The sequence below is a fragment of the Delphinus delphis genome, chromosome 10 (genome assembly GCF_949987515.2).
Source record: "Delphinus delphis chromosome 10, mDelDel1.2, whole genome shotgun sequence".
Classification (NCBI taxonomy): Eukaryota; Metazoa; Chordata; class Mammalia; order Artiodactyla; family Delphinidae; genus Delphinus; species Delphinus delphis.
Window position 1 is genome coordinate 92,530,603 of NC_082692.2, and position 26,310 is coordinate 92,556,912.

The window sequence follows — 26,310 nt, forward strand, 5'->3', positions numbered from 1 at the left end:
GTGTGCTTCCCAGGGGACCATCTGCATCCAGTGTCCCTGCTTTTACGGAGCCCTAGGCTTTCTGGGAAGAGAGTGGAGGCAGAGTCTTAGCTCAGCCTCAAGTGCTGTTTCTGAATTGGCCCTCTGCTCCCTGTGCTGTCATCTCCTGTCCCTCCCCAGCATACCCTGTTCCTCCAACCATGCCACACTTTCTGCAGTTACCTTACGTTTCCCTAGTCATTGGTCTCTGTCTTCACCCACTTAGAATTAACTCACTTACGCTTCTATACATAGCTGAATTCCCCGTTTTTTGTTCATAACTCATTCAAGGTTCCATTAAGTTTGTAACTCCTCCCATAATCCTTCCCTTCCTCCCTCCCTTATTCATTCATTCATTCATTCAACAGACATTTATAGAGACTGATTCCATGCCAAGTAGTTTTTTTTTTTCTTTTCCCTCTAACAGTGTTACTGTGAGAGGGTTATATTTGTTTAAATTTTGAGTACCACATTACAAATTAATTATAATTATACAATTTAAACATCACCTACCATTTCAGTTAACAATGAGAATAAAGCATATTTGTTTCTAATACTTTTTTCACATGCATTATCTCATTTAATCTTTTTTTCACACACACACACACACACTGTATTTTATTTTTACAAGAGATAAATAAACTGACACCAAGCATTGTAAGTGGATGACCACAACAAAAGCAACAATGATTGCAATTACCAAACATGAAACACACTCGTACTATGTCATAATACTGACATTCAGTCCAGTAATCCTCCACTGTAACAGCTACTTTGCAGTGAAAATTGATTTGTATATTTTTTGCCTCTGAGTCCTTGTGGGATTTTTTTTTTAATACAAACAAAAAGTCACAAAAATTATAATCATCCTCATCAGTTCACTCAGTCCCATGTAATTAGCTTTTTTTCGTCTTGATCTTTTGTTAGCACTTTTATGAGTTCATCAGTTTTCCATTAGAGTTCTGAAAATGCTTGTTCATTCAGTTCAGCAGTGTAGTCAGCTACCAGAAACCTGTACTTGTCAGAGCATGCCGAGTACTTTTAAGCACTGAAGATCCTGCAATGAACAGAATCATTCCTGCTTACATTTTGATAGGAGGCAGAGATATATAAAAATGTATATACTAAGGATGTTAAACTATAAAAGAGAGTCAAGATGGTTTGGAGGCCATTGGGGGTAAAGGCCACGGATACTGTTTCTGATGGAGTTGTCAGAGAAGGTCTCCCCATTAAGGTTACGTGATCAGAGACCTGAATGCAGTGAGGGAGCTAGTATGTGGGTATCTAGGAAAAGAGTCTCCGGGACTCCAAGAGGGAACAATAAAGGCCAAGACCTGAGGTGGTAACATACTTGACAAGTCTGGGAACAGGTCAGGTTCAAGAGAGAATGGGAGAAGATGAAGTGGGGAGTCAATACATACAACCTCTTGGGTGGATTTGCTGTAAAGATGAACAGAGAAAAGTGGGAAGGTGGCTGCAGGGTGATTATTGGTACTATTTAAGTTGGGAGATGTCAGCAAGGTTGTATGCTGAATGGGAGTGATCATGCAGAGAGGGAAGACTTACTGATGAAGGGGAGAGAGGATAATTGTAGGAGCAAAGTCCTGGCCTAGGCAGGAGGGGGTGGGAGCCAGTTTACTGGAGAGGCCGTGCGTGATCTTCCATGTGAGAACCTCCCAGCCTGCCAACAGTGTGCGTTTCCTCTTCCTGCTCCTTGGTAATTTTTTATTCATTAACGAAACCAGCTGTTCCTTCATGACAAGAATACTGTTATCACCTTTCTCTTTCATCCCGCACTGTCTAATCTCAACCCCGGAACATGGAGTAGAGAACTGTAAATGTTTACAGATTTGAGGATTTTTTTTCGATTCTGAAATCACAGTTAACTAATGGTTTGAAAACATCCCTGGGACTCCTCAGAATAATTACTGAAGGCAATAAAGAGTGATTTAAATGAAGAAGAAAACTCCTTAAATTTATGTCTGACCAAAGATAGAGAAGGATTTCAAGGCTTTCTTAGGCCATGGCTTACAGGTCCCAAGTATGTGAATATCGTGCATGTTGATCAGAATCGATGCGGTGTGAAGCTTGGTTACATCTTCAGGTCTACTCACTGTAGTAATCTGAGAACATTTGGTTGATGGATTCATTCTTCCAGCAAATACTTACTGATCCCTTACCGTATGCAAGGCACTTTGCTGGGCTCTGTGAGGAAATGCACAGATGATTTGGACACAGGCTATGTCTACAGGGGGTTTATAGTCTAACAGGAAGATAAGGTATGATGAAGCTGTGTGTACATGGAAATAAAACCGTGAGAAAAGTGTTCTCCCGAAATACGGGTAGGTCGTGTGATCCCAATTAGTAAGGACCAGAGGAGGTAAGGTTTTCTTGGAGCCCTTAGGCCTGGACGGGATATGTATAGAAACAAGGGGACGTTCTTGGGTGGATGGAGCAGGTTGAACCAGGGCATCAGGACGCATGGGTCCGTAAGCTGTTCTCCTTGGGCAGGGACGTGGAGTGTGCTGAAGGGAAGTTATCAGAAATGAGGTTGGAAAGGCGGACTGCGCTATGCTCTAGGGAGCTCTGGGTGCCTGAAGTATTAGGACTTTACTCTGTGGGGAGCCTTTGAACTTTTTCAAGCAGGGAGCTAACCTAAGAATAAGCATCTTTGAGATGTGGATCTAGTAAACTTGTTTCTGTAATGGCCGAGGAGGGAGATAGAGGCTGTGAGTGGGGGTAAACGACGGCGGGAGAGAGATCCGTGGAGAGTGGCAGAGGTAGAACCAGCAGGGCTTAGTCACTGATGAGATGTGCGTATCAAGGAGGGAAGAGTTGATGGTCCTGAGGTTGACTGAGGGTGGGAGAACCCAGGCAGAATGGGCACTATTAGTTTGGTACAATACTGAGTTTGAGACTCTGGGAAAACACCAAAGGGGATGTCCAGCAGTCAGTAGGAAACGTGGACCAAGAGCTTGGAAGATAAGCCAAGGATCTGTTTCAATCCAGGGGAGCTGACAGCCCTGGCATTGGGTAAGGTCGCCAGGAGGGCCAGGCAGAGATAAGGAGAGCACGGAAGGGAGAATGTCGGTAAGGCCCTTAAACAGTGCCAGATGCTTGATCTTTCATTTTGGCTCCAGCCACAAACATGGAAAAAGTGACTTTCTGTTGGAGTGAACTGGGAGGGAATACAGGGAGTGAAAGAAGAGGGAGCCCAAGGGATTGTATCTACATCAAAGAAAGCAATCAGTAATAGAAAATAAGAACCAAACTAATTTTCAGTACTGAAAACACATTTTTCTCTGTCAGTTCTTTTAAAAGCGGCCAACTTCACCCTTCTTAAGGCCCAGAGTTGGCATTCAGTACTTGCTGAACTAAAGCAATGTTTTATAGAGGATGGGGTGGAGAGTGAGTGATTTATTGTCCTGAGCATTAAATTAATTGCCGGGATGCTGGAGTTTACACTAGAAGCTAAGGTGCTGTGGGCAAACTTGATATAGTCCTAGAAGTCTTTTGTTAAAGTGACTGTTTGAAATCTAAGCCAAATATCTGGCTCACGTAGCGTTTAAGGTAATTGATGCAGCAGACGCCAGGCCCAGCCAGAGTGCGGTGGCGTGGCAGAATGTTCCAGGTGGTCTGCTCATGTAACCAGTCTGTTTCCATTTCCACTTGAATCTTTAGTTTATTTTGAATGTGAGGCTGGATTATAGGATCTCCTGCCTCCTGTGTATATTTAAGCGGGAGTTTGATGAAAGCAATTCCCAGACTTCGGAAACATCCTCCGGAACCAGCAGCCAAGAGGGACCAAGTAATGTACCAGGTTAGTGATGCCAGAATGGGGTTTCCGCCATAAAATGGGACCTGGGTCTAATGAAAACTGGAAGTCCAAAGAGTATGTTCTAGAACAAGGGTAATATGTGAACGTTTTTGAAGATGACTGCATTTTAGAATGAGACCCTGGGAGTTACCCTTTTGGGGCAGGGGAATAATTGAAAGGGCCCAGATGGCTTCTGGGATAGATCTTACTTCCTTCCATCTTGGAGTGTCTTAGTCATAAGACAGCTGAGGGTTCTAGTGTTATGGTGAAATACCAGAAAACAAAAACAAAACTCTCCCAAGAAAATTTACTGTCCATTACCAACTTTTACTCATGGTGAATGCTTTTTCCTGCCCAGGAAATAGTGGTGATGGATAAGGAGAAGGGTGGTGGTAGGAATAACCCCACCTATCAAAGCCTGAGGGGCAGGGGCGAGCCTGTCTTGGGGGGAGTTCACGAGCGGCACGTTTCCACCCCTTCCTGCACCTGAAGTTCTGTTCTCTGATTTTCAGGTGCTCTTGATTTCGAACACATTGAAGAGCAAGCCGAAGGCATCTTTGGAGGAAGGAAAGTATATTTTCAGTTTCTGTTTTGTAGGTGGTTCTAAGATGGGGGAGGCCTCTCTTTTCTAGCTCTCAAAGGCTTCTCCTTTACTGTTCTAGGAAACGTTTAGTCTCTGGGTTTAGGCTGTTTGACTGCTCTCTTTATAACTCTCAGTACTCAGTCAGAGTGATCTTAGTTGGGTTCATGTGTGTGTGTGTTTCCTGCTTACAACAGAAAGAATTGACAGAGGTTTCCCAAAGTACACACATTACAAAACTTTTAAATGGTGAGGAAATAGAGTTGAAAGAAAGGGGGCGCTCGAAACAGAGTGAGTGTAGCAAGGTCATTGCTGCTAATGGGCTGCAGTCACCCCCGAGCCCTTTAGAAGCCAAGCAACGATGAAAAGGACACAGACACCTATACTGTTCTTTCATTGTCCCTAACATGAGATTAATGTATGAACCCCTTTCTAAAAGATGAGATTGCTCAGTGTTGACTCAAAACATTGTTACGAGACTCAAATACCTGTAAGCCTCAAACACCGGCAAACTTGGTATAAACACCCTCTATGCATAACTCTTAGGATATGCACACTTTGTTGAGTTACCTATTGCCGTGTAATTAATAACTTGCTCTCAAAACGTAATGGATTAAAACAACAGTCGTTTTATTGCCTCTCACAGTTCTGTGGGTTGACGGGCTCAGCTGGATGATTCTTCTGTTGGTCACTGTTGGGTCTGTCGTGCAGCTGTGGTAGCTGTGACTGGGGCTGGCACAGTTGCTCTTCTCGCGTTTCTGGCTCTTTGGTGGAGGTGTCAGTAAGGCTGGGACTTGTCTCTCTCTGCACACGAGTATCTTGGGCTTCTGCATAGCTGGGTGACTGGCTCTAAGTGTAGAGACCAACAGTGTGCAAGCAGTAAGCAAGCCTCTGCTTGCATCATGTTCCTAACGTCCTATTGGTCTGAGCAAATCGCCCGGCCGAGCCCAGCATCAGTGTGGGAGGGACGTATACAAGAGTGTTTAGACCACAGAGGGGCCACCGATGTTAGCAGTCCACCGCAGTGCTTAATGTAAAACCTGTGAAATTGACTTAGCAGCGGCATTTACTCTATGGAAGAGGTTGCCCTTCTGAAACTCAGGGGTTTTGCGTTTAACGTGATGTCATTTCCATCTGCTGGGTGGTGTCTCAGCTCTCCCACCACTTTCCTGATACTGAACAGCAATGAAAGCTTCTTCACACCTTTTTGGAGCACATAGCGCGAGCAGAGGATTTACGCACTGAGTCCCATCTGTCTGCAGCCACAGAGGTCCCAGCATTCGGCCTTCATTTGACTGGAAATACAAATTGGGCACCGACACAAAAATTGAGTGGCAGCGCTCAGGTTCGAGGTGGCCTGCCGTTTGCTCCGGCACGTGCTTATTGCATTTTTACTTGTATCAGTAACACACAATCAAGTTACCGTAGATACTGAGAGAACCCCTGATAATATACTGATGAACCCCGGTTGGAGGAACACTGAGTTGGGGTGATTCACGGCAACACTCTGCAAAGTGGGGTCTCTGGGACCAAAGCGCTTGCTACCAGTTTAGATAAGTGAGCCTTTGGGCACTTTGATGACAGTTGGACGCTGTGACCGCATCCAGGGGCACCATCAGTGCACATGGTACAGACCAAGACAGCAGTTGGCTACAGACTAGACATAAGAAAAGCTCATCCTTCACCACAGAGGGTTTGCTAGGTGCTGAATTAGGGCATCTTAAATAAAAAATAATCTAGCAACTCGGGAGAAACACAGCTGTGTGCAGCTCTCAAACCACAGGTGGAGCCCAGCAGAACACCAATTGGGAATCTGGTTGCAAAGCCAGGCCTGCCACTGTGGGAAGGTGGGGACTTTGATTAAAAATTAGACGGTTGTGACATCTTATTTTTTTTTAATTTATTTTAAATTTATTTATTTTTGGCTGCATTGGGCGTTCGTTGCTGCCCGCAGGCTTTCTCTAGTTGCGGCGAGCGGGGACTACTCTTCGTTGCGGTGTGCAGGCTTCTCATCGCGGTGGCTTCTCTTGTTGCGGAGCACAGGCTCTAGGCGCGCTGGCTTCAGTAGTTGTGGCACGCTGGCTCAGTAGCTGTGGCTCGCGGGCTCTAGAGCGCAGGCTCAGTAGTTGTGGCGCACGGGCTTAGTTGCTCCGCGGCATGTGGGATCTTCCCAGTCCAAGGATCGAACCCATGTCCCCTGCATTGGCAGGCGGATTCTTAACCACTGTGCCACCAGGGAAGTCCCCAGTTGGGACAGCTTAACTGCCCCCTCACCTCAGAATATATCTGAAGAGCAAATAAGGTTGTGTGTTGTTAAATGAGGCAATGAAAAGCCGGGTCGGCTGAGGGGGGATACAGAGTTAGGAATCTCACTAGGTGAGGTGTGTCTGGGCCCAAGGGCACGGGAGAGGGCGTCTTGGCTCATTTGGCCTTTCCCCTCAGTGAGGAGAACACGCCACTGGACCTGGACGACCACGGCGGCAGAACCTTCCTGCGGGTCCTGCTGCATTTGACGATGCACGACTACCCACCCCTGGTGTCAGGGGCCCTGCAGCTCCTCTTTCGGCACTTCAGTCAGAGGCAGGAGGTCCTGCAGGCCTTCAAACAGGTAGGTCGGGTTGCTCTGTGTGTGTGTGTGTGTGTGTGTGTGTGTGTGTGTGTTGTTGGCATTGTGTCTGAGAGTCTGTTGTGAGTCACTATTGAATTGCATTCGTTCAGGTTCAACTGCTTGTTACCAGCCAAGATGTCGACAACTACAAACAGATCAAACAAGACTTGGACCAACTGCGATCCATCGTGGAGAAGTCAGAGCTCTGGGTGTACAAAGGGCAGGGCCCTGACGAGGCCATGGACGGTGCATCTGGTGAAAACGAACATAAGAAAACAGAGGTGGGTGACACACAAGTTACGCTACAGGAGGAGATGGATGGGGTCCTCAGAACAAGTAAACGTCCTCCTCTGGTTTTAGATAAAAATGCAGATTATAGGATGGGCTTGATTCTCAAGAGGTCTGCTTGTTAACAGGGTGACAGCCATTCTTCCAGGAAGTGAGCTACAAATACAAGTTCAGCGTCATCTCTCGTGCCACCGTGGCCCATGTAGAACAGACTTTGAGTGAACTAGCTCCAGGTGTCCCTTGCAGACGCACTTGGGAAAGAACCTGTTCTCCAGCCATGCCTGGACCATCATATTCTCCCCCATCAGTGCAATAATCTGCATCCTCTCCCATCAGAGGGGAGCTGAGTTGTGAGCAAGTGAATGACAGGCACAAACCCCGCATGATGGCTAGAAAACGCTGCAAAACTCCTGTTCTTTCCTAAATTGTGATGCTAATGCTAACAAACAGACAGGAACCTAAGAGTTGTACAAACCGCACTCATGTTCATCTTGGTTCCTAGGAGGGGAACAACAAGTCCCAGAAGCATGAGAGCACCAGTAGCTACAACTACAGGGTGGTCAAAGAGGTAAGTGCTCCCTTGTGAGCTTTTCCCTTCATGGAAAGTGGAACAGGGAGAAAGTAAACCTCTGAGGTGAAGTGCATGGGTTTTAGTGTCAGGTCTTGGTTCAGATCCAGCTCTGCCACTTATTATTTGTGTGTCTTCAGTCTCCTCACCTTGTAGAGGTGCCTCCAGCACCTATACTTCTGAAGGTTTACAGTTGAAGGAAGAGTTAAGTGGTGAAATTGTCAAGGACTTGCCTCAGCGGCTGGCACGTAGTGCCCACCAATGAGGACCATGTCTCTTTAGGAATCTTTGCACAGGCTAGTTCAAAGTTGGGAGGGTGGCGCTTGGTGTTTTTTACCCTAGAGCAAATTCTTCCCAAGTCCTTGGCAGTGATGCTGAGTCATATCATTTTAGGAGATCTGAAACCATCCCACTTGCTGATGGAGCCGTAATCCATTGGTTATTCTGGAAGACTTGTTCTTAGCCATATGTGGATTTGGTTTAATACAATCAATAGGGATACTACAAGTTAGAGGAGTTTCCCTCGTTTTATGTTCTTAATATATTGTGATCCTTTTGCCTTCCTGTCCACACCGCCCCCTGCAATCTTTTTTCCAACTACACTTCCTAGTTTTCTGAGACTGATTTCTTTTTTCTTAACAAAATTTTTTTCCAACTTTGAGGTATAATTGACAAAATTATAATATACTTGACAAAGTGATGATTTGATACACATATGCACTGTGAAATGATTACCCCAGTCAAGTTAATTAAACATCCATCAGTCACATAGTTAGGTTTTTGGGGGGAGCCAGTGGGGGGAGGTAAGAATGCTTAAGACCTACTCCCTTAGCAAATTCCAAGTATACAGTGAGGTATCATGAACTGTAGTCAGTAGGCTGTAGGCTAAGTCCTCGGAACTGAGATGGGGGTCAGAGGAGAAACTTTGATTCTTTCTTTGTACCAGATTTTGATTCGACTCAGCAAACTCTGCGTCCAAGAGGGCGCCTCTGTGAGGAAGAGCAGGAAGCAACAGCAACGCCTGCTCCGGAACATGGGCGCCCATGCCGTGGTGCTGGAGCTGCTGCAGATCCCCTACGAGAAGGTGGGCGTCCACATCCACGGCTGCCGCCCCATGGGGGGCGGGTTCCTGGGTTTCCCCAAACCCTTCGCACTTGGGAGCGGTCGGTGAAGAAATGAAGCTGATGTGACGATTGTCACTATAAAGCCGTCTTCGGTAATTTATATCGAAACAAACAGAGCATCCTAACAAGGAAGCAAAACCACCCATAACCTCCCTCCACTTGGAAGATTCTATAAAGAAGGAGCAGTCTGTGTATTCTCTCCTTACTCCCGTACCATGCTGGATGGGGGCAGCTTGGTCTGAACACAAAGTCCTGATGACAGAGCTGTCTGTGCACATGGGCTTGTGCTGTACAGTTTCGTCTGCAGTGTTACTCAGGCATGTAAGCGCTACAAGTTACTAAATGCATGTGGGGACGTGGGACTCGCCCACTCAAGGTCCTCACTCATATGCTGGCAGCTGGTTGAGCTGGATCTATCAGATACTGCTTGGCTCTAAGTCTTCTGGTCTGTTGCTAGCCGTTACCCTGCGTCTCCCATTTTTCATGTTAGCGTTTGGCATTACTAGTGATGGGATTGAGGGAAGGAGGATAACATTTGCATCCGTGTGGCCTGACAGGGCACTTTCAGAAGCATTCATTCAAGCTTCTAAAACCCAGTATGGTGATCTTGGTGTTGCCACGTGATAGATGAGGAGACTGAGGCTTGGGGAAGTTAAGAGTCCAAAGGCATAGACGCCGGTCTCTTGAGTTGCCAGTGGCTCCCAGAGACTCGCTAGTGAAGAGTCGCCTGAAGAAGGTTCACTGCCTAGTGCTTGCAGGGTGCCAGGCACTGTGCTGAGGCCTTTACGTCATTTGCTCATTTAACCCTCAGGACACCCAGATGAGATAGGTGGTACTATTAGAAGCCCCATTTTAAATGAGAAAACTGAGGCCAGAGAGGTTTAGTAACTTGCCTGGAAGGCCCAGCTGCACCTCACAGAGTCAGCCCCACTCACCTGTGGAGCCCGGGCCTTGGACCTCTGTGCCTTCCACCTTACCTGTACCTACCTTTGTAGGTAACACACCTTTACCTACTGCCCTGCACTTCAGGAAGTTCCCTGCCAAGGCTTCCTCCTCAGTCACGGTGCCTGTGTGAATCAGATGCATCAGGCCTTTCACCAGCCGCCAGTAAAGCGCAAGTTCGATCCCTCCAGTAGGTCAGGTACTTAACTACGGTGGAATTAATGTAGACAGGTGTGGGTGTCATCCGAATGTGGCTGACATTTGGACTAGAAAGAGCAGGTGGATTTCCCTCCCTCTGTGTAAAGAATGTGATGTGAGGAGGGAGTTTGCTGGCCTCGGCTTTGCCTCATAATAACGTTTCCCTAACAAGAGACGTTCATTTACAGAGCAGTGTTGAATCGATCTATAGGAACCAGATGCAGTTGGAATTGGTGGCTCAAAGGCAGAAGATTGTGTGTGTGTGTGTGTGTGTGTAATTTGTCTGGTTTTTGGATGGGTACAGTCATCCTAGTGTGCGAGAACAGTGGAGGGATTCCTACCAACAGCTGACCTCTTGTTATGTCTTTATGAGTTTGCTTGTTTGCTCTGTAGAAGTCTACTTCAAAGGCCAGAAGCTTTTCAGTCAGCTTGTGCACCAGCAGATTCCTTTCTTAGCTGAAGAAGAGGAAGAATGCAGAGTGGTTCAAGGTTGCTGCAGTGTCTGTCTGTCCAAAACCCTCTTGTTTCTTAGAGCTAGAAGCTTTGCCCCTCTCTCTGTAAATGGGAGACAAATGTAATACCCGTTCTGTTGTTCTGAGACTTGCTAACAGTGTCCTTTTAAATCTCCTGCTTTGTTCGATTGTCTCACTGACAGCTCGGATTCCTTTCGTCAGCGTTCTCGGCAGACGTCTTCTGTTTTCTCACAGGGCTGTTGTCTAGACCAGGGTGGGCAAACTGCAGACATGGATCACTTCCAGCCCACCACCTGTTTTTATACAGCATATGAGATAAGACTGGTTGCTACGTTTTTGAATAGTTAAATTTTCAGGGGTTATATAAGTTCGTGCGTAATGTCTTCCGTTTCGCTTTTTGACCCATAAAGCCTTAAAGTACGTATCTGGACTGCTAAGAAAAAAATTTGCTGACACTCATTCTAGACCAGTACCAATAGCTAACATTTACTGAGTCATTACTGTCTAAGCCCTTGACATGAATTTTCTCATTTAATCGTCGTAACCACAGTAGGAAGTGTGTGTGTGTTATTAGCTCCATTTTACAGATGAGGAAACTGAAAGGTTAAGTCACCTGCCCAAGGTCACACAGCTTGGAAGTTGTAGACCTGGCATAAGGGCCAGGCAGCCTGGTTTCAAGGCCTGCATTCCCAACTGCTACACTTTCCGGCCCTTGAAATGTGGCGAAGTATGTGCGATGACTTAGGAAGATGACGCGGGCTCTATGGATCTGAGGGATGATTTCCATTTGGGGCCTTTTTACTATTGTAAATGGTGGCTTGTTTAGAGCTGGGCAGAGTGGCAAGAGGTTTTACATAATTGTCTTGTCATAGGCATCCAACTCTTTACAAATACTGAGTGTATTTTTTTTAATTGAAGCATAGTTGATTTACAATATTATATTAGTTTCAGGGGTACCGCAAAGGGATTTATTATCTTTATAGATTTTGCTCCATTAAAAGTTATTATACGATAATGGCTGTACTTCCCCGTGCTGTACAATATATCCTTGTTGCTTATTGAGTGTGTGTTTTTGATATATGAAATGAGAAAATCGTAATCAACCATGTGAAATGCCTGAGACACATATTATCCTGATTTTATAGGTAGGAAAACTAAGTCTTAGGTTAAATAATGTGCCTGAAGTGACAGGGAAAGGAGTTAAGACAGATACCTGTGCCCTAACTTAGAATCTAAAGAGATTTCCACTGTGCCATGTTAGCTACTGCCAAAAGTTAGTGTGTCCACAGGTTAAGGCAACTTAAAAATGTGTGCCCGAGAGCTGAGGAGGTGTGGGTTTATGGCCATTGAGGAAGTTGGCTCCCATCTGCTGTCCGTCCGTAGTTTCAAAAGTAGGGAGTTCAGAGATGTCAGCCGTTGCTAGACAGTGGAATTCCAGACACTTCCTCTTAGCTTTCACTCTCTATTGCCCTTTTCCCCAATAAAATCATTTCATTTCTGCCCAAAGCTAGTGGGAGAGAATTCACTTTTCTCCATGAAGTATAAACAACTTGTTGGCTTCTTTGCAGGGTCAGCAGTGCAGTCCCCCAATGTTTTCACACAGCCCGCCCCCAGCAAACACCCCCAGAGCCCCACATTAGTCGGAGGGGATGGAGGTGTCATCGAAGCTGGCCTCCTGGCCTAGAGATCAGTGCTTTCTCCTGTCGACCTTCTCTAGTCAAAGGCATAGCCCTGTTTTCAACCTGGTTTTTGTCTCTCTCGCTCCACACAGGCCGAAGACACCAAGATGCAGGAGATAATGAGGCTGGCTCACGAGTTTCTGCAGAATTTCTGTGCTGGCAACCAGCAGAATCAGGCTTTGCTCCACAAACATATAAACCTGTTTCTCAACCCAGGGGTAAGACTGGAGGGCTGTCTGGAAATCTGTGTGGGGAGGCGGGTGGGGAAGCAGGAAGCGAGAAGAACACCTTGTTCTTTTGCTGTTGTGGCCGCTGGGACTTGTTATGAGGCAACATTCATTCCAACGGGGAACATTTTGATCAACACTCAGGAGGATGTAAATACTCCCCATCCTTTTGGGAGAAAAGGTAGAAGGAGGGGGGAAGAGGTGGTAGATGCAAAGGTAAGATGAATTGATGTTTTTTCTTAATAACAGTCCTCATTACATCAAACTCCAGCCATAGCAAAGTGCTCATTCTCACAGTGCAGGCACAACCTCCTAAGGTCACGCATCAGGTTTTCTGTGTTTATACAAAACATCATCTATCCATGTAAAACATAATTATGTTACATTTTAGTTAAATATGTTTTTAAAAATATATTAAATGTGTAATATGCTTTTTTTAAAAGAAGATGGTGGTACACTCCACCCATTGTTTTGCGTTTTGCTTTTTTCACTTAACACATCTTGGCTGTCTTTGCAAGTGAAAAATATATAAGCTTTGCTCATCATTTTCATGGCTAAATGGCATTCTGTAGAATGGCTGTAACTTTTTTTAGACCATTCCTGTATTAATGGACAATTAGGCAGTGTCTGATTTTGGCTTGTGAACAGTACTGCAAAGAACATCTTTGTACATGAACACACGCTCACGTACACACACAGAAACACACAGAAACACTCACTCATCTGTACTGCTGGAGCTTTCCAGGAAGAGGACTACTGCATTGTAGGGTAATGTTCCCTCTTTGTCATGTTAAGAAAAAGAAAAGGCAAAAAATGAAAAGGTTAAAGCCCCCTGCCTCATGCTAGTCATAAAACCCAATAACTCAGTAAGTCTGGGTAAAAAGTAGAAAATTAAGCTTCTAGAAGAGAACATGAAAATACCTTCATGACCTTGTGGAAAGGGAAGTTTTTTCACACAGTATGCCAAGAGCACTAGTCATTAAGGAAAATATCAGTAAATTGGACTTCTTTAAAATTAAGAACGTCTATTCATCAAATGACACCATTAAGTTAGCAAAGACAAGCCAAAGAGTGGGAGAAGACACAGCGTACGAGTCCAGCAACGAGTTCATACCCAGAATAGGTATCAAACTCAGGAGAGTCCGTAAGGAAATTCACAGCCCACTTTTTTAAATGGACAAAAAATTTAACAGTGGGACACTCCACAGTAGAGGTTATCCAGATGGCCAATAAATATGACAAGGCCCTCAACATGGTTAGTCATCAGAGAAATGTAAATCAAGCAAGATGCGTGCAACAAAATGTGACTAAAATGAAAAGACTGACATTACTAAGTGTTGGCAAGGATACAGAGTAGCTGTAATGTAGAATGTAAATTGGTAACATCTTTCAAAGCTGTTTGGAAGTATCTTCCGAAGCCAAACATATTTAAACTCTGCAACCCAACAGTTCGACTCTTGGGTATAAAGCCAACAGAGACGCATACATTGTGTTTATCAGAAGACATTGAGAAGAATGTTCAGAGCGGCACTGTTCACTGTTCATTATTCGTTCACTATATGAATACTGTTCATCGTATTTGTCGTAAGAATTGTGTAACTACTTACTCTTAAAATTAGGTACTCCCACAGATGCCCATCAACAATAGAACAGATCAATACATTGTGGTATAGTCATGCAATGGAATGTACATAGCGGTGACAAGAAACAAACTAGTAATACATGCAACAACGTGGATGACAACATGCAAAAGTAACGTTGAACAAAAGAAGCCAGGTAGAAGAGGATGCATGAGGTTCAAGAACAGGCAAAACAAATCTATGGTTGTGCAAGTCAAAATAGTGGTAAACGTGGGGGGTGGACCATAAAGGCAGCCTGTTTTATTTCTTGATCTGGGTGCTGATGGTCCCTCTGGAATTCATTCAGCAGAAAACTAATGATGAGTTTAGTGCCCTATGTGTTTATTGAAAAAGTTGAGTAAAAAGGAAGACGGTACAGAAGCGAGCACGGAGAAAGATGCTTTCACGGGGTTAAATGCCCCCCTCTCTGTGTTGTCGTGGACTCTTCTTTTTCTCACTTGGTCCTCTGCTCTGGCCTTCCTTTGACCATGTGCCTGTGCCCCCGCCCTCACTCTTGTGCCAGATCCTGGAGGCGGTCACGATGCAGCACATCTTCATGAACAATTTCCAGCTGTGTAGTGAGATCAACGAGAGAGTCGTCCAGCACTTTGTTCACTGCATCGAGACTCACGGTCGAAATGTCCAGTACATCAAGTTCTTGCAGACGATCGTCAAGGCCGAAGGGAAATTCATCAAAAAGTGCCAGGACATGGTCATGGCTGAGGTGACAACTGTGGATTTCTATATATTTTCCTCTGGTGTTCTGTAGGAGCTTAAAAATTATTTATTTTTATCGGTATGAACTGGCACCCTGTCCAGGAGCCATAGGAAGGGACAGAAAGTAATTGTGTGTGTGTGTGTGTGTGTGTAAGTGTGTGTAATCATGTGTTTGTGAGCTTAAGCTATAGATACAGGCGAGAGTCTGATCTAGGATTTTGTAGCAATAATTCTATTTATTTTAAGGATCATTGGCTTGGATTCTTCTGAGAGGGAAAAACACCCCCAGGAATCCTGAACCAAAATAGAGTGGGTGGAGGTTAAATGTGGGTAGAACCTTTTGAGCAAGAGCATCCCTTCTTGTAGATTATATGACTTTTTTTTAAAAAAATTATTCACCAAATTAATTAGCTGGAAAAATTGTTGCTTGATGATTCTCAAGGAGAAGCTGGTCAGTGGAATTGGGGCAAAGTCACCCTTGGTTCTCTGTGGGACGTCTGTGTCCCATGTATGCTGTCTGGCTAGGAAGGTCCTCTGTCACTCCCACAACTTTGGCGTCTGCATATGCTTGGTTTCATCCATCCTTCCACCTTTAAAAAAAAAAAAAAAGGAATCTCAAGTAAATCCACTTAACACTTGGGTTTATAATCTTATCTACATATATGATTTCAGTGAAAGGTGGCGTAGTGTCATTAAAAGTGTTGGCTCGACCTGGGATGCGAATGTTGGCTGTACCATGTCCCTGGCTGTGTGATTCGGGATGTGTTATTTGACTTCTCAAACACTCAGTGTGGGTTTCTGTAAATGAAGGCATGGCGGTATTCACTTGAGGAGCTGATAGGCAGGTTAGGTTAAATCAGATAATGATGACAATAATAGCTACCGTTTATTGGAAGTCTGCTGTGCTACTCTAGTCGCTGTTATAAGTAATCATGGTATCTGGCACATAATCAGAGTTCATAAAGGTTAGTTATTATTAAGTAAATAATATTGACCATATTTATTTTGACTTCTGTGCTGGCCCTTTTTGGATCTTTTGTATTTCATGCAGTGGTGAAATTGATTAATTCTTAAGTAGAGTTATGAAAAGCCCCAGTCCCCGGGAGACAAGTTACGAATAGGAATGCCTTGACTCTTTGAGTGTTGAAAGGAAGGCGTATCTTAATTAGGATTGGATAATTTGTGATTGTGAAGAAATAAGGCTGCGTGTGAAAGAGTTGTAAGAAGAGTACTTATAAGACATGAAAAGGAGATGGAAACATTTTTAAAAACAAAAATCATTGCCTAATGATTAGTTTGGAAATACAAGTGCAAGGTTGAAATCTGCATTTTTACCAGATACCTGAATGCTGGTATGTAGACTTTCTCTTCCCCTGATAGTTTTTTAGGACTGTTGTGATATTTTTATATCTGTGAATGAAAATGATGCTGCTGAAGGTTTGTAGTTGTTTAGTAATAAATGAATGAAATCTAGGTGAGTTCAGTAGTACAGGTGCTACTGGTTTTGGAAGGTCAATGCTAACAGAACATCTCTTTCTTTGTGAATAGATTTGTTTGTTTAATGCTTCCCCCATCCCTGCAAACTTGTGCTATAAGCAAGTCTTGTTCTTTGATTATAGCTGGTTAATTCAGGAGAGGATGTCCTCGTATTCTACAACGACAGAGCCTCTTTCCAGACTCTGATCCAGATGATGAGGTCGGAACGGGACCGGATGGATGAGAACAGCCCTCTCATGTACCACATCCACCTGGTCGAGCTCTTGGCCGTGTGCACAGAGGGCAAGAACGTCTACACGGAGATCAAGTGCAACTCCCTGCTCCCGCTGGATGACATTGTCCGCGTGGTGACCCACGAGGACTGCATCCCCGAGGTGAGCGACTGTATCCCCAGGATGGGTGGGCCCTGCTCATGTCTCTCCTCGTGGCGTGTGGGGCTGTGGTTGGATGGGAGTCTTCCGCTGACCTAGGTGGGACCTCACAGTTTTGACACCTGCAGCTCATTTTGTCATGAGATTTGCATTGGCTGAAACAGCATCTTCTTGAGCATTGGTTTTGGGTGAGAGGAGTGATGGGGGAGTAAATTTTTCCGTCTGTCTCCTTGAAGAAGAATGGGAAACTGCTGGAGGGCTTCAGCTCTGTGTAATGAATGATTCCACGTGTTGAGCAAAGAGCATTGACCTGAATGAACTTCTCAGAAATGAGAAGAACGGTGCATTGAGATACAGTTCACACCAATGTAAAACTTAACTCTGTTAAGTGTATTCTTTAAAACAAAAACTTGTATTGCAAAAATAATGAATGTCGACTATAAAATATTCAGGAACTACAGGTAACCAATAAGAAAATGAAAGTAATCTACCATTTCACTGCCCATAATAAATACCTCTTAGGTTTTTGAAGTAAATTCTTCTAGCTTTCTGTTTCCCTATTCATATACTAACAAAAAATGGATCATACAGTATATATTTTATCTTTGTATGTTTTGAAATATATACTCTTAGTTTATATTTTAAACTAAATATACATACATTTATATATATATAGCATATATAGTATATATTAAATATATGCACTGTTTTTAGATTAATGTTTGGAAAAGTTAATACATTTAGAAAAATTCAAATAGCAAAGACCATAAAGGAGTAAACTATGAAAAATCTTTACCTGTTCCCCACACCCCTCAGAAAATTATTTATTAGGTTCTTGTGTATCCTTCCGGAGTTTTGCATAAAAACATTTATAAATATATATACTTTCTTCTCCGCCCCCCCCTTTAACACAAAAGGTGACATTCCAGGTACATTCTTTTTTTCATATCAGTCCGTAAAGAGATTCTGCATTCCTTTTTTATAGTTGTATAAAATTTCATTGTACAGATGTACCATAATTGTCTTCCATGAATGTTGAACCAGCTTATTATATAATGTGATAATAAGAAGAAGAAGGAAATAAAATACTATATTTTTCTCACAGTCTGGTTTATACAGTATATTATCAAATATTTGGATTCTCATATCCCTGATATATGGATGTGGTATTTCGATATAGTTGTACTTTGCATTCTCTTATTATGCATAAGTGAGGTATAATAGCTTGTTTTTTTGCCCATGTTTGTTTGAAATACAACCTAAGTACAGAAGAGTACATAAACGTGACTTGTGCAGTATAAGAATAATTACAAAGGTAGCGGCTGTGTAACCACCACCCAGGTCAGGAAATGTGCCTCATTCCCCACCTGTGTCCTTTTCCAGTCCCCAGCCTCCCCCAGAGGGCTCCCTCATGGAGGCATAGTTGTGACGTGGCTCTTATGTAGTTTTCTTTGTACATCCCTAAACAGTATAATTCAGTTTTGCCCACTTTTGAACTTCCTTTATGCACTATTTTGTGACTTTTCCTGTACCGCCGTGTGGTGTTAGGATTCATCCATCCTGAAATAACGCACCTGTATTCATTTCCTTTGCTTTGGAGCATTGCTCTGTGTCATTGTCCCACAATATGATTTTCTGTACGTCTGTTGATGCTCATTTGGGTTATTTTTGCTTTTTGGCTGTTAGGACCAGTGCGTGTGTCCTGGCCCACACGTGTACACATCTCTGCAGGGGGTATACTTAGAAGTGCTGGATCATACAAGGTGCATTTCTTCCCTTTGACTTGATAATGTGAAGTGGTTTCCAGCAGTTACTCCAGTGGCCACCCCTCCCCCAGAGCTCCTGTTGCTCCCAGACCCTGCCAACCCTTGCTATTATCAGACCCTTTATTAGTATATATTTGTTTTCAATCTGGTGGGTGTATAGTGATATCTCATAGTGGTTTTAATTTCTATCCGCTTGATTCCTAAATGAGATTCAATCCCTTTCCATGTGTTGTTTTTGAGATTTGATATTCCTTTAAGTAAATAGCAGATCCGGTTTTTTGCCTGTTTTTCCTTTGGCGTGGCCATCGTATATGCACAGATCTGTAGGAATTCTCTGTGGGGATATGCATTGCAAACAGCTTCTTCCAAATCGTGTCATTTAACTCTTGTAACAGTGCCATTTCATAGATATTCTTTTTTTTTTTTTCTTAGTTCCTTGATGAGGGATCGAACCCATGCCCCCTGCAGTGGAAGCACGGAGTGTTAACCACTGGACCCACCATGGGTGTCCCAGAAATTCTTAACTTTAATGTAGTGAAACGTGTCCATCTTCTCTTCTCTGATCAGTGTTTTTTGTTCCATTCTTTTTTTTTGTTTGTTTCTTGTGGTACGCGGGCCTCTCACTGTTGTGGCCTCTCCCGTTGCGGAGCACAGCCTCTGGACGCGCAGGCTCAGTGGCCGTGGCTCACGGGCCCAGCCGCTCCACGGCATGTGGGATCTTCCCGGACCGGGGCATGAACCCATGTCCCCTGCATCGGCAGGCGGACTCTCAACCACTGCACCACCAGGGAAGCCCTTGTTCCATTCTTTACCTTGAGGTCATGAACATATTCTCTTCCAAAAGCTTTGTTTTTGAATTTTATAATAGTGAATTTTGAATATCAAAAAATCATAGAAGTTAAAGCGTGCAGGGAAAAATGGAATGACCATCATGGTCCATCCTTGTCACTATTAAAATGAGGGAACTAATCAATCCTGCATGTACGAAGTTGGTTTTTGAGAAAAGCCTGTTTCTCTCTTCCAGGTTAAAATTGCGTACATTAACTTCCTGAATCACTGCTATGTGGATACGGAGGTGGAAATGAAGGAGATTTATACCAGTAATCACATGTGGAAATTGTTTGAGAATTTCCTTGTGGACATCTGCAGGGTAAGTCTTTCTGGAGCTAAGGAGGCAGGGTAAGGGGGTACGTGTGTGTCTGGGTCACCCTGTGCAGATGTAAGGACGCAGTCACGTAATTTCACCTCGCTGATTTGTGGCACAAGGAGGCACCTGGCTCTCGTCTTTCCACATGTCTCGTTTCTCTTGACCCTTTTACTCCTAGCTGAGAATAGATTTTACTCGTCAAGCTTCAGGTAAGGTAGATTATTTCTGGTTGTCATCTCATCCTTTATGGGTTGATTTGTGAATGATAACCTGGGACATACTAAACTCAAATTTATAAACTTTTCGTTTCTTTGAGAATAAGTCTTTCCTCAAAGGACACCTTCCTGAGTGTGAGCATTTATGATATCTCCTACAGTCTGGTGTCGAGCATCCTGCAAAGCATGTCACTTTCCGTCTATTGCTTTCCTGACCCAGCCTTCGGGGTGGGCTTCAGTACTCTTGGTTTGGTTTTGCGCTGAGCTTAATATTGGTTCTAAAGCTATGGGACTGCGACCTCACAAGGCGCTTTATGGATTTCATATGAGTTTTGTGGTGGTAGGGTTTGGGGGGAGGGCGCGTGGGGGGAAAGTAATTCAGTCCTTGAGAGAATGATTGTGAGATGAATACCAATTTCAGAAACGTTGTGATGCTAAAAAGAAAAAAAAAAGGTGCATTGGAGAACGCTAGAATGTGGTATTTTCTCCTGACTGTACAATTCCCAGTGTGAGACAAAGAGCCTGAAAGAACTTACTTTCCTTGTAATGAAGGACTATGTTTAATAATACCCGGGTGTTGGTGTCACAGATATATATATATATTGATGTATTATTTAAATATGTATATATTTTTATCTCAAATTCTTCCTAGTCTTTTAATCCCATAAATCTGGGGGTTCAGGCTTCAAATGGCAGGCCTCCTTTGCCCCTTTAAATCAGGACTCTGACAAGTTTTCTGTGAAGGTCCAGATGGTAATCATGTTTGGCTTTGTGGGCCATGCGGTCTCTGTCACAACTACAACTCTGCCCTGCTAGCATGAGAGCAGCCATAGCAGTCGGTAAACAGATGGGCATGGCTGGGTTCCAATAAAACTTTATTTATAAAAACAGCCAGTAGCACTTAACTTGGCTGACCCCTGCCTTAAATTGTTCAAAAATGCTGTAAAATCTGTTGCCACCTTCATTCTCTGCATGTGTCCACAAACTGCTCATCACTGGGCTCAGAGCATGATAGCTAATAAAATTTGATTGTTTTACCCCTTACTTCATAACTTTTTATTATATACAATTTTATATCTCAAATTAGAGGGCTAATGAATTTGGTAATAAGACTTGATTTAATAAAATGAATTTTTAAAACCTGTTCTTCTGTTGATAAATCTCTAATCTTATTCTACACAGCGAAATTATGTAGAGTCCAGGTGAAATCTGAAGTCTCTCTTCACCTGAAAACGTATACAGTTATCCTGAGTCACAGGCCACTATTTTCAACAGTACTGCATATCAGCAGAATTTTGATTGAATGGAAGAGTGTTCTAGGTTTGGAGAATATCATGCACAGTGGTCCTCAGTGGTAATATTTGATTCAAGATCTTAATTATATGCTTTAGGAAACTCTGGCCTAGAGAAGATGAATGGCTTAAACAGTTTACTTTTAGGGACAATGTAGACAATTGTAGTTATGATGCCTCTTACCACCTTTTGGGTTTTAGATTTGCCGCAAGTTGGTAGGAATTGGGAAGCGATGGCCTTGTAGGTCCCACACCAATTTTCATGTTCTGTGATGCCACACCATGATATCCAAGTTGATCTGTTTCTCTTCTTCCATGATTTATTTTTTTATCATTGCTGTCTCTTAAGGGGAGAAGTACTGACTTGCAGGCTTTTCCTTTTCCTTTGTTAAGGGTAATTAGCAGGAGTAGTCACAGATTTCTTAATTTTACAACTGATGTGCAGGTTTTGGTATAATGTCTAAAGTGTCCATTTGTCCTCCAGGCCTGTAACAACACAAGTGACAGGAAGCATGCAGACTCAGTTTTGGAGAGGTATGTCACCGAGATTGTCATGAGCATCGTTACCACGTTCTTCAGCTCTCCCTTCTCAGACCAGAGTACGACTTTGCAGGTAGGAAATACAAATGTATTGATAGATGCAGGGTATTCACAATAGATATTTGGCAGCTGGAGCTGGTGCGGATTCGGGACTGAGCGGCTGTAGATGAGCCGCTCTGCAAAGCATTGCTGCAGATGATTTTCTCTTTGTGAAGAGTGGTTTTTACAGGATCCCTTGGATAATCAAGTACCTGAGAATGATTTTCTGTACCAGATGGTTCTGCTGGTTGTTGATTTTCTCCTTAAAATGCCTTCTTCCCTCCCCCTCCCCTTTAATCTTGTTGATTCCTTACCTCCAATCTTAGAAAGAGAAGCAACTTTCAAATAAATGCTAGCGTGTTATTAACACTTTTTAAAAATATGTCTGGAAATCTCCATTTTAACTTGAAGTGTGTGCCTAGAGTTCACCAGAAGGGATACGTGGCAGGTGGGAGTGAGAAGTCCTTTAGCCTTGACAGCAGGGCTGCCACGTTACACCAGCCCCAGCACGTGCTGCTCTCATGGAGTCCCCTGGAGTCGTGCAGTGCAGCAGCCCTGCGTGCTGATTGTCAGTGTAGTTAGAGTTCCAAAGGATCTGGGAGGTGTTTTTATTATTCTTTTACTTGGAAAAATCGCTCTTCTTTTTAGAACTGACGTCTGGGTCCGTGGCTGTGGGAGTCTTGCTGCAGGTCTGTGTGTACAGCCTGCAGAATGAAAGCAAGACTTGGTCTCGGGTGGTCAGAAGAGCAAGAGTCACCATCCTTGTCATGCAAATAAATGGAGGCTGTCCTGGGGTTAATGGGTGGCCTAGGGTGGTTGGAGCGTAGACAAATAATCTTAAGGTAAATTCTCCAAGAGAAGAGTGATTCATGGTCAGTATAATATCACTGGTACATTTATTAGATATTGCTATATTCCATTACCTATATAAAGGAGTTCATATTAGCTTAGTACAGGTGGTATTAGCCCCATTTTGCAGCTGAGCAAAATGAGGCTCAGAGGATTTAATCACCATGCTCAGCCATGGTCACAACTACTAACTGGCAAAACCATGATTTCAACCCAGGCCTGTCTGACTCTGAAACTTGAATTACGGAATTTTTAGTAAGATATGTTTTCTTAGGGACTGTTGGTAACCTTCTATTTAATTGAGCTTCACTGCTAGCTTTTAGTTATCTCTAAAGCAGCGCTCCCCAACCTTTTTGGCACCAGGGACTGGTTTCGTGGAAGACAGTTTTTCCACGGGGTGGGGGGTTGGAATGGTTCAGGCGGTAATGGGAGCGACGGGGAGCCGCAGATGAAGCTTCGCTGGCTTGCCGCTGCTCACCTCCTGCCGTGCGGCCCTGTGCCTGACAGGCCGGGGACAGGTACCGGTCCGTGGCCCGGGGGTTGGGGACCCCTGCTCTAAAGTATCATAAAGTTAGAATGCGACTTTTAGAATATCTGTACATAGTTTTTGTGTAACTGGGCAACAGGAACTTGTTAGATCCCAAGCACATGAGCTGCTGGAGGCCAGAACGTGCTCCTTACCAAGTGCTGTTCTACAGAGCCAGCTGCTTTGGTTAGTCAGGTTGGACTTGCATAGTGGCAATTGCTATGGCAATACCCATTCTCCTAGAGATTGTGAAACAGTATTGCAAAACCAAATGTCAGAGTAAACCAATCAAATTAATTTAATGGAAACTATTAAACAGGAATTTGTATTTTTGGTTTTTCATCTTGGTCCCCCTGCTGTCTCCTTCCACTGCCTTGCTCTGAAACCAGTTTTAAGCCAATTGACAGGCAGGAGTGGTCAGAGAAATAAATCTTCAACATAAATGTTATGTAAGTCCCTAGCAAGGCCCAGGTTGTCTAAGCATATGTTTTGTTTGTTTGTTTGTTTGTTTTTTGTTTTGTTTTTGTTTTTTGGTACGCGGGCCTCTCACTGTTGTGGTCTCTCCTATTGCGGAGCACAAGCTCCGGACGCACAGGCTCAGCGGCCATGGCTCACGGGCCCAGCCGCTCCACAGTATGTGGGATCTTCCCGGACCGGGGCACGAACCCGCGTCCCCTGCATCGGCAGGCGGACTCTCAACCACTGCTCCACCAGGGAAGCGCTTGTCTAAGCATATTTAAAATACAAAGTCCAAGCTGGATTTCTAGAATATTTATTTTCAAGGAATACTATTTTTGAAGCTGTCCTAACATGTCTTACTTTATCTGTTGAAAAGCCTATGTCTTGCTCCCCAGGTAGATTTGTACCTTCGTCCTTCCTTCCTTCCTGGTTTTGTTTCCTTCCTTCCCTTCTTTTAACCCACATTTGTGAGGGAGGAAAATGGTGGCCTGGGATTGGGCTGTGCTGCATTTAAGGTGCCAGTGGAATGTCCGTGAGGCAGCTGGAAATGTGGGATCCGGGAGCAGCAACAGAACTTTGGAGGCTTTTATAGCAGGTCAGAGCTGGGTTCCAATCCTCACTCCACCCCTTCCCAGCTCTGTGAACTTGGGTAGATGTTGAAACTTCAGAACCCCATTTCTTACTATAACAGGGTTATAGTATCAACCCTGCAGATTATTCTGAGAATTAGAGTTAATGTTTATGAAAATATAGCATAGTGCCTGGTACACAGTAGGTGCTTAATAATTGGCAGTTTGTACTGTGTCCTGCTAGACGGCAAGCTACAGTGGGAAGGGCAGAGAGGTGTCTCAGATACTGTTCTATCTCGAGCACTGTGCCTGGCCCCTGGTACATGTTCATTTGTTGAGTGAGTTAAATGAATCAGGGAGACTCAGGAGAGGGAAGTGGTAAAGTCCAATTATAGACATTGGCTAGTTCAAGTCTCAGCTGGGAAAATGAAGGGGTTGACTAGAAGGGACCTGGGCAGAGCACAGATAATTAAGGACAGTTTGTTAAAGAGACCAGAGGAAGATCAAGGGGTTATCTTACAGTCAGAATGGGATTCACGAGCAACGCAGAGCCTTAAGAACTAAGCAGGGAAGAATCTCAGGAAGAAGGTGATGGGCAGCCATGTTCATTAGCCCAAGAGGTCGCGTGAGCTGATGCCCCCAGGTTGTCCATTAAAATGGATAATTAAGAAGCAGCTCCTCTGGCCGATTTATTCGTCTTTTGTTTATTCAGAGGCCAGATGGGAATAGAGCAGATGCTCAATAAATACTGGTTCAATTGAATTCATTTAGTCGAAGGATTCGTTTTCTTTGAGTTAGGCCATTGAGTTCCCATCCCAACTCCACGCACATTAGCCAGTAGGGTGGGTGCTGATACCACTGCTTACTTCATGGGGTCAGGGGTTGGTCAGATGAGGTGTGTGTAAAGCACTCAGCACAGGGACAGGCAGGGAAGAAGTGTTCTCAATAGATAGCTGCTCTCAGTGGACCCATTGGGCTCAGGAGCTCAGTATCAGGGCTTCTCAGGCTTCCTGTGTTCCTGTTCTCTATTAGTAACACAGATGACTGTCTTGGTGGGCTGTGAGGTGCAGAACAGAAAGTACTCCCTCAAGAAAGTAATGAGATTCTGGTTTGTAGGTGAACTTAGTAGAAAGAGCACAGATTTGGGGCATCAGAGAGCCCTGACGATGAGTCACTGCTTGGCCATCACTTCGTTCTTTTGGATGCTTTATTTTAACCTTTCTGAGCTTTTGTTTTTCATTTGTGTTATTAAGGTAACTCCTCTGTCATAGGATACTTACCAAGGCCCCAGTGAGCTCTTAAGTGAAGTGTGTGGTACTTAATAAGTGAAAGTTATCTGAATGGTGTTTATAGAGGAGGTTCTGAATTTTTATTAACCTGTTTTATTTTAAAAAATTTTAATTGAAATATAGTTGATTTACAGTGTTGTGTTAGTTGCAGGTGTACAGCAAAGTGATTCAGTTCTACACACACACACACACACGGACACACACACACACACACACACACACACACGTATTCTTTTTAAAATTCTTTTCCATTATAGGTTATTACAAGATACTGAGTATAGTTGCCTCTGCTATACAGTAGGTCCTTGTTGGTTATCTACTTTACATATAGTAGTGTGTATAGTTTATTCCCAAACTCCTAATTTATCCCTCCCCACTTTCCTCTTTGGTAACCGTAAGTTTGTTTCTATGTCTGTGAGTCTATTTCTGTTTTGTAAATAAGTTCATTTGTATCATTTTTTTTAGATTCCACATATAAGTGATATCATAACCTGTTTTAATTTCTTACAATAAATTTCCTTTCCCCTAGCACTTTTCAATTGTTGTTCTTTTATCTAAGAAACTTCTCTAGAGTTTTTTCTGTACTTTTTTTCGTTGCTGTATTAACTCCTCCTGTTTTTCGGAAGGGATCTGCAAGTACTTTCTCCTAAAAATTAAAGACCAGTGGAGTAGCTTACCATACACAGTGACCTTTGCCTTGCAGGTCTAATGTTACTCTGGTCCAGGTAGCTTTGAATGAAGGCCAAAATTATAATTTGCAAATGCACTTAGGAAGTCAATGTCAAATTGATTAAGTCGTAGTTTGAGTTCCTTTATTTTAAAATGAGTACAAATTTATACCATCCTAGAGAGGAATAAATCCTACTCTGTAGTTAACTTGCAAGTACTGATCT

General features: G+C 43.6%; 1 protein-coding gene across 1 annotated transcript in view; it reads left to right on the forward strand.

Annotated features, from left to right (window-relative positions):
* ITPR1 (inositol 1,4,5-trisphosphate receptor type 1) overlaps positions 1 to 26,310 on the forward strand; it is a 321,074-nt gene that overhangs the window by 163,491 nt on the left and 131,273 nt on the right. Inside the window, exons 25-35 of the mRNA XM_060022942.1 lie at positions 3,700 to 3,838; positions 4,348 to 4,406; positions 6,862 to 7,023; positions 7,134 to 7,304; positions 7,814 to 7,879; positions 8,826 to 8,963; positions 12,388 to 12,513; positions 14,665 to 14,865; positions 16,478 to 16,729; positions 19,517 to 19,642; positions 21,631 to 21,759. Of these exons, the coding sequence (XP_059878925.1) occupies positions 3,700 to 3,838; positions 4,348 to 4,406; positions 6,862 to 7,023; positions 7,134 to 7,304; positions 7,814 to 7,879; positions 8,826 to 8,963; positions 12,388 to 12,513; positions 14,665 to 14,865; positions 16,478 to 16,729; positions 19,517 to 19,642; positions 21,631 to 21,759 (1,569 nt within the window). The remainder of the gene's footprint in view (positions 1 to 3,699; positions 3,839 to 4,347; positions 4,407 to 6,861; positions 7,024 to 7,133; positions 7,305 to 7,813; positions 7,880 to 8,825; positions 8,964 to 12,387; positions 12,514 to 14,664; positions 14,866 to 16,477; positions 16,730 to 19,516; positions 19,643 to 21,630; positions 21,760 to 26,310) is intronic.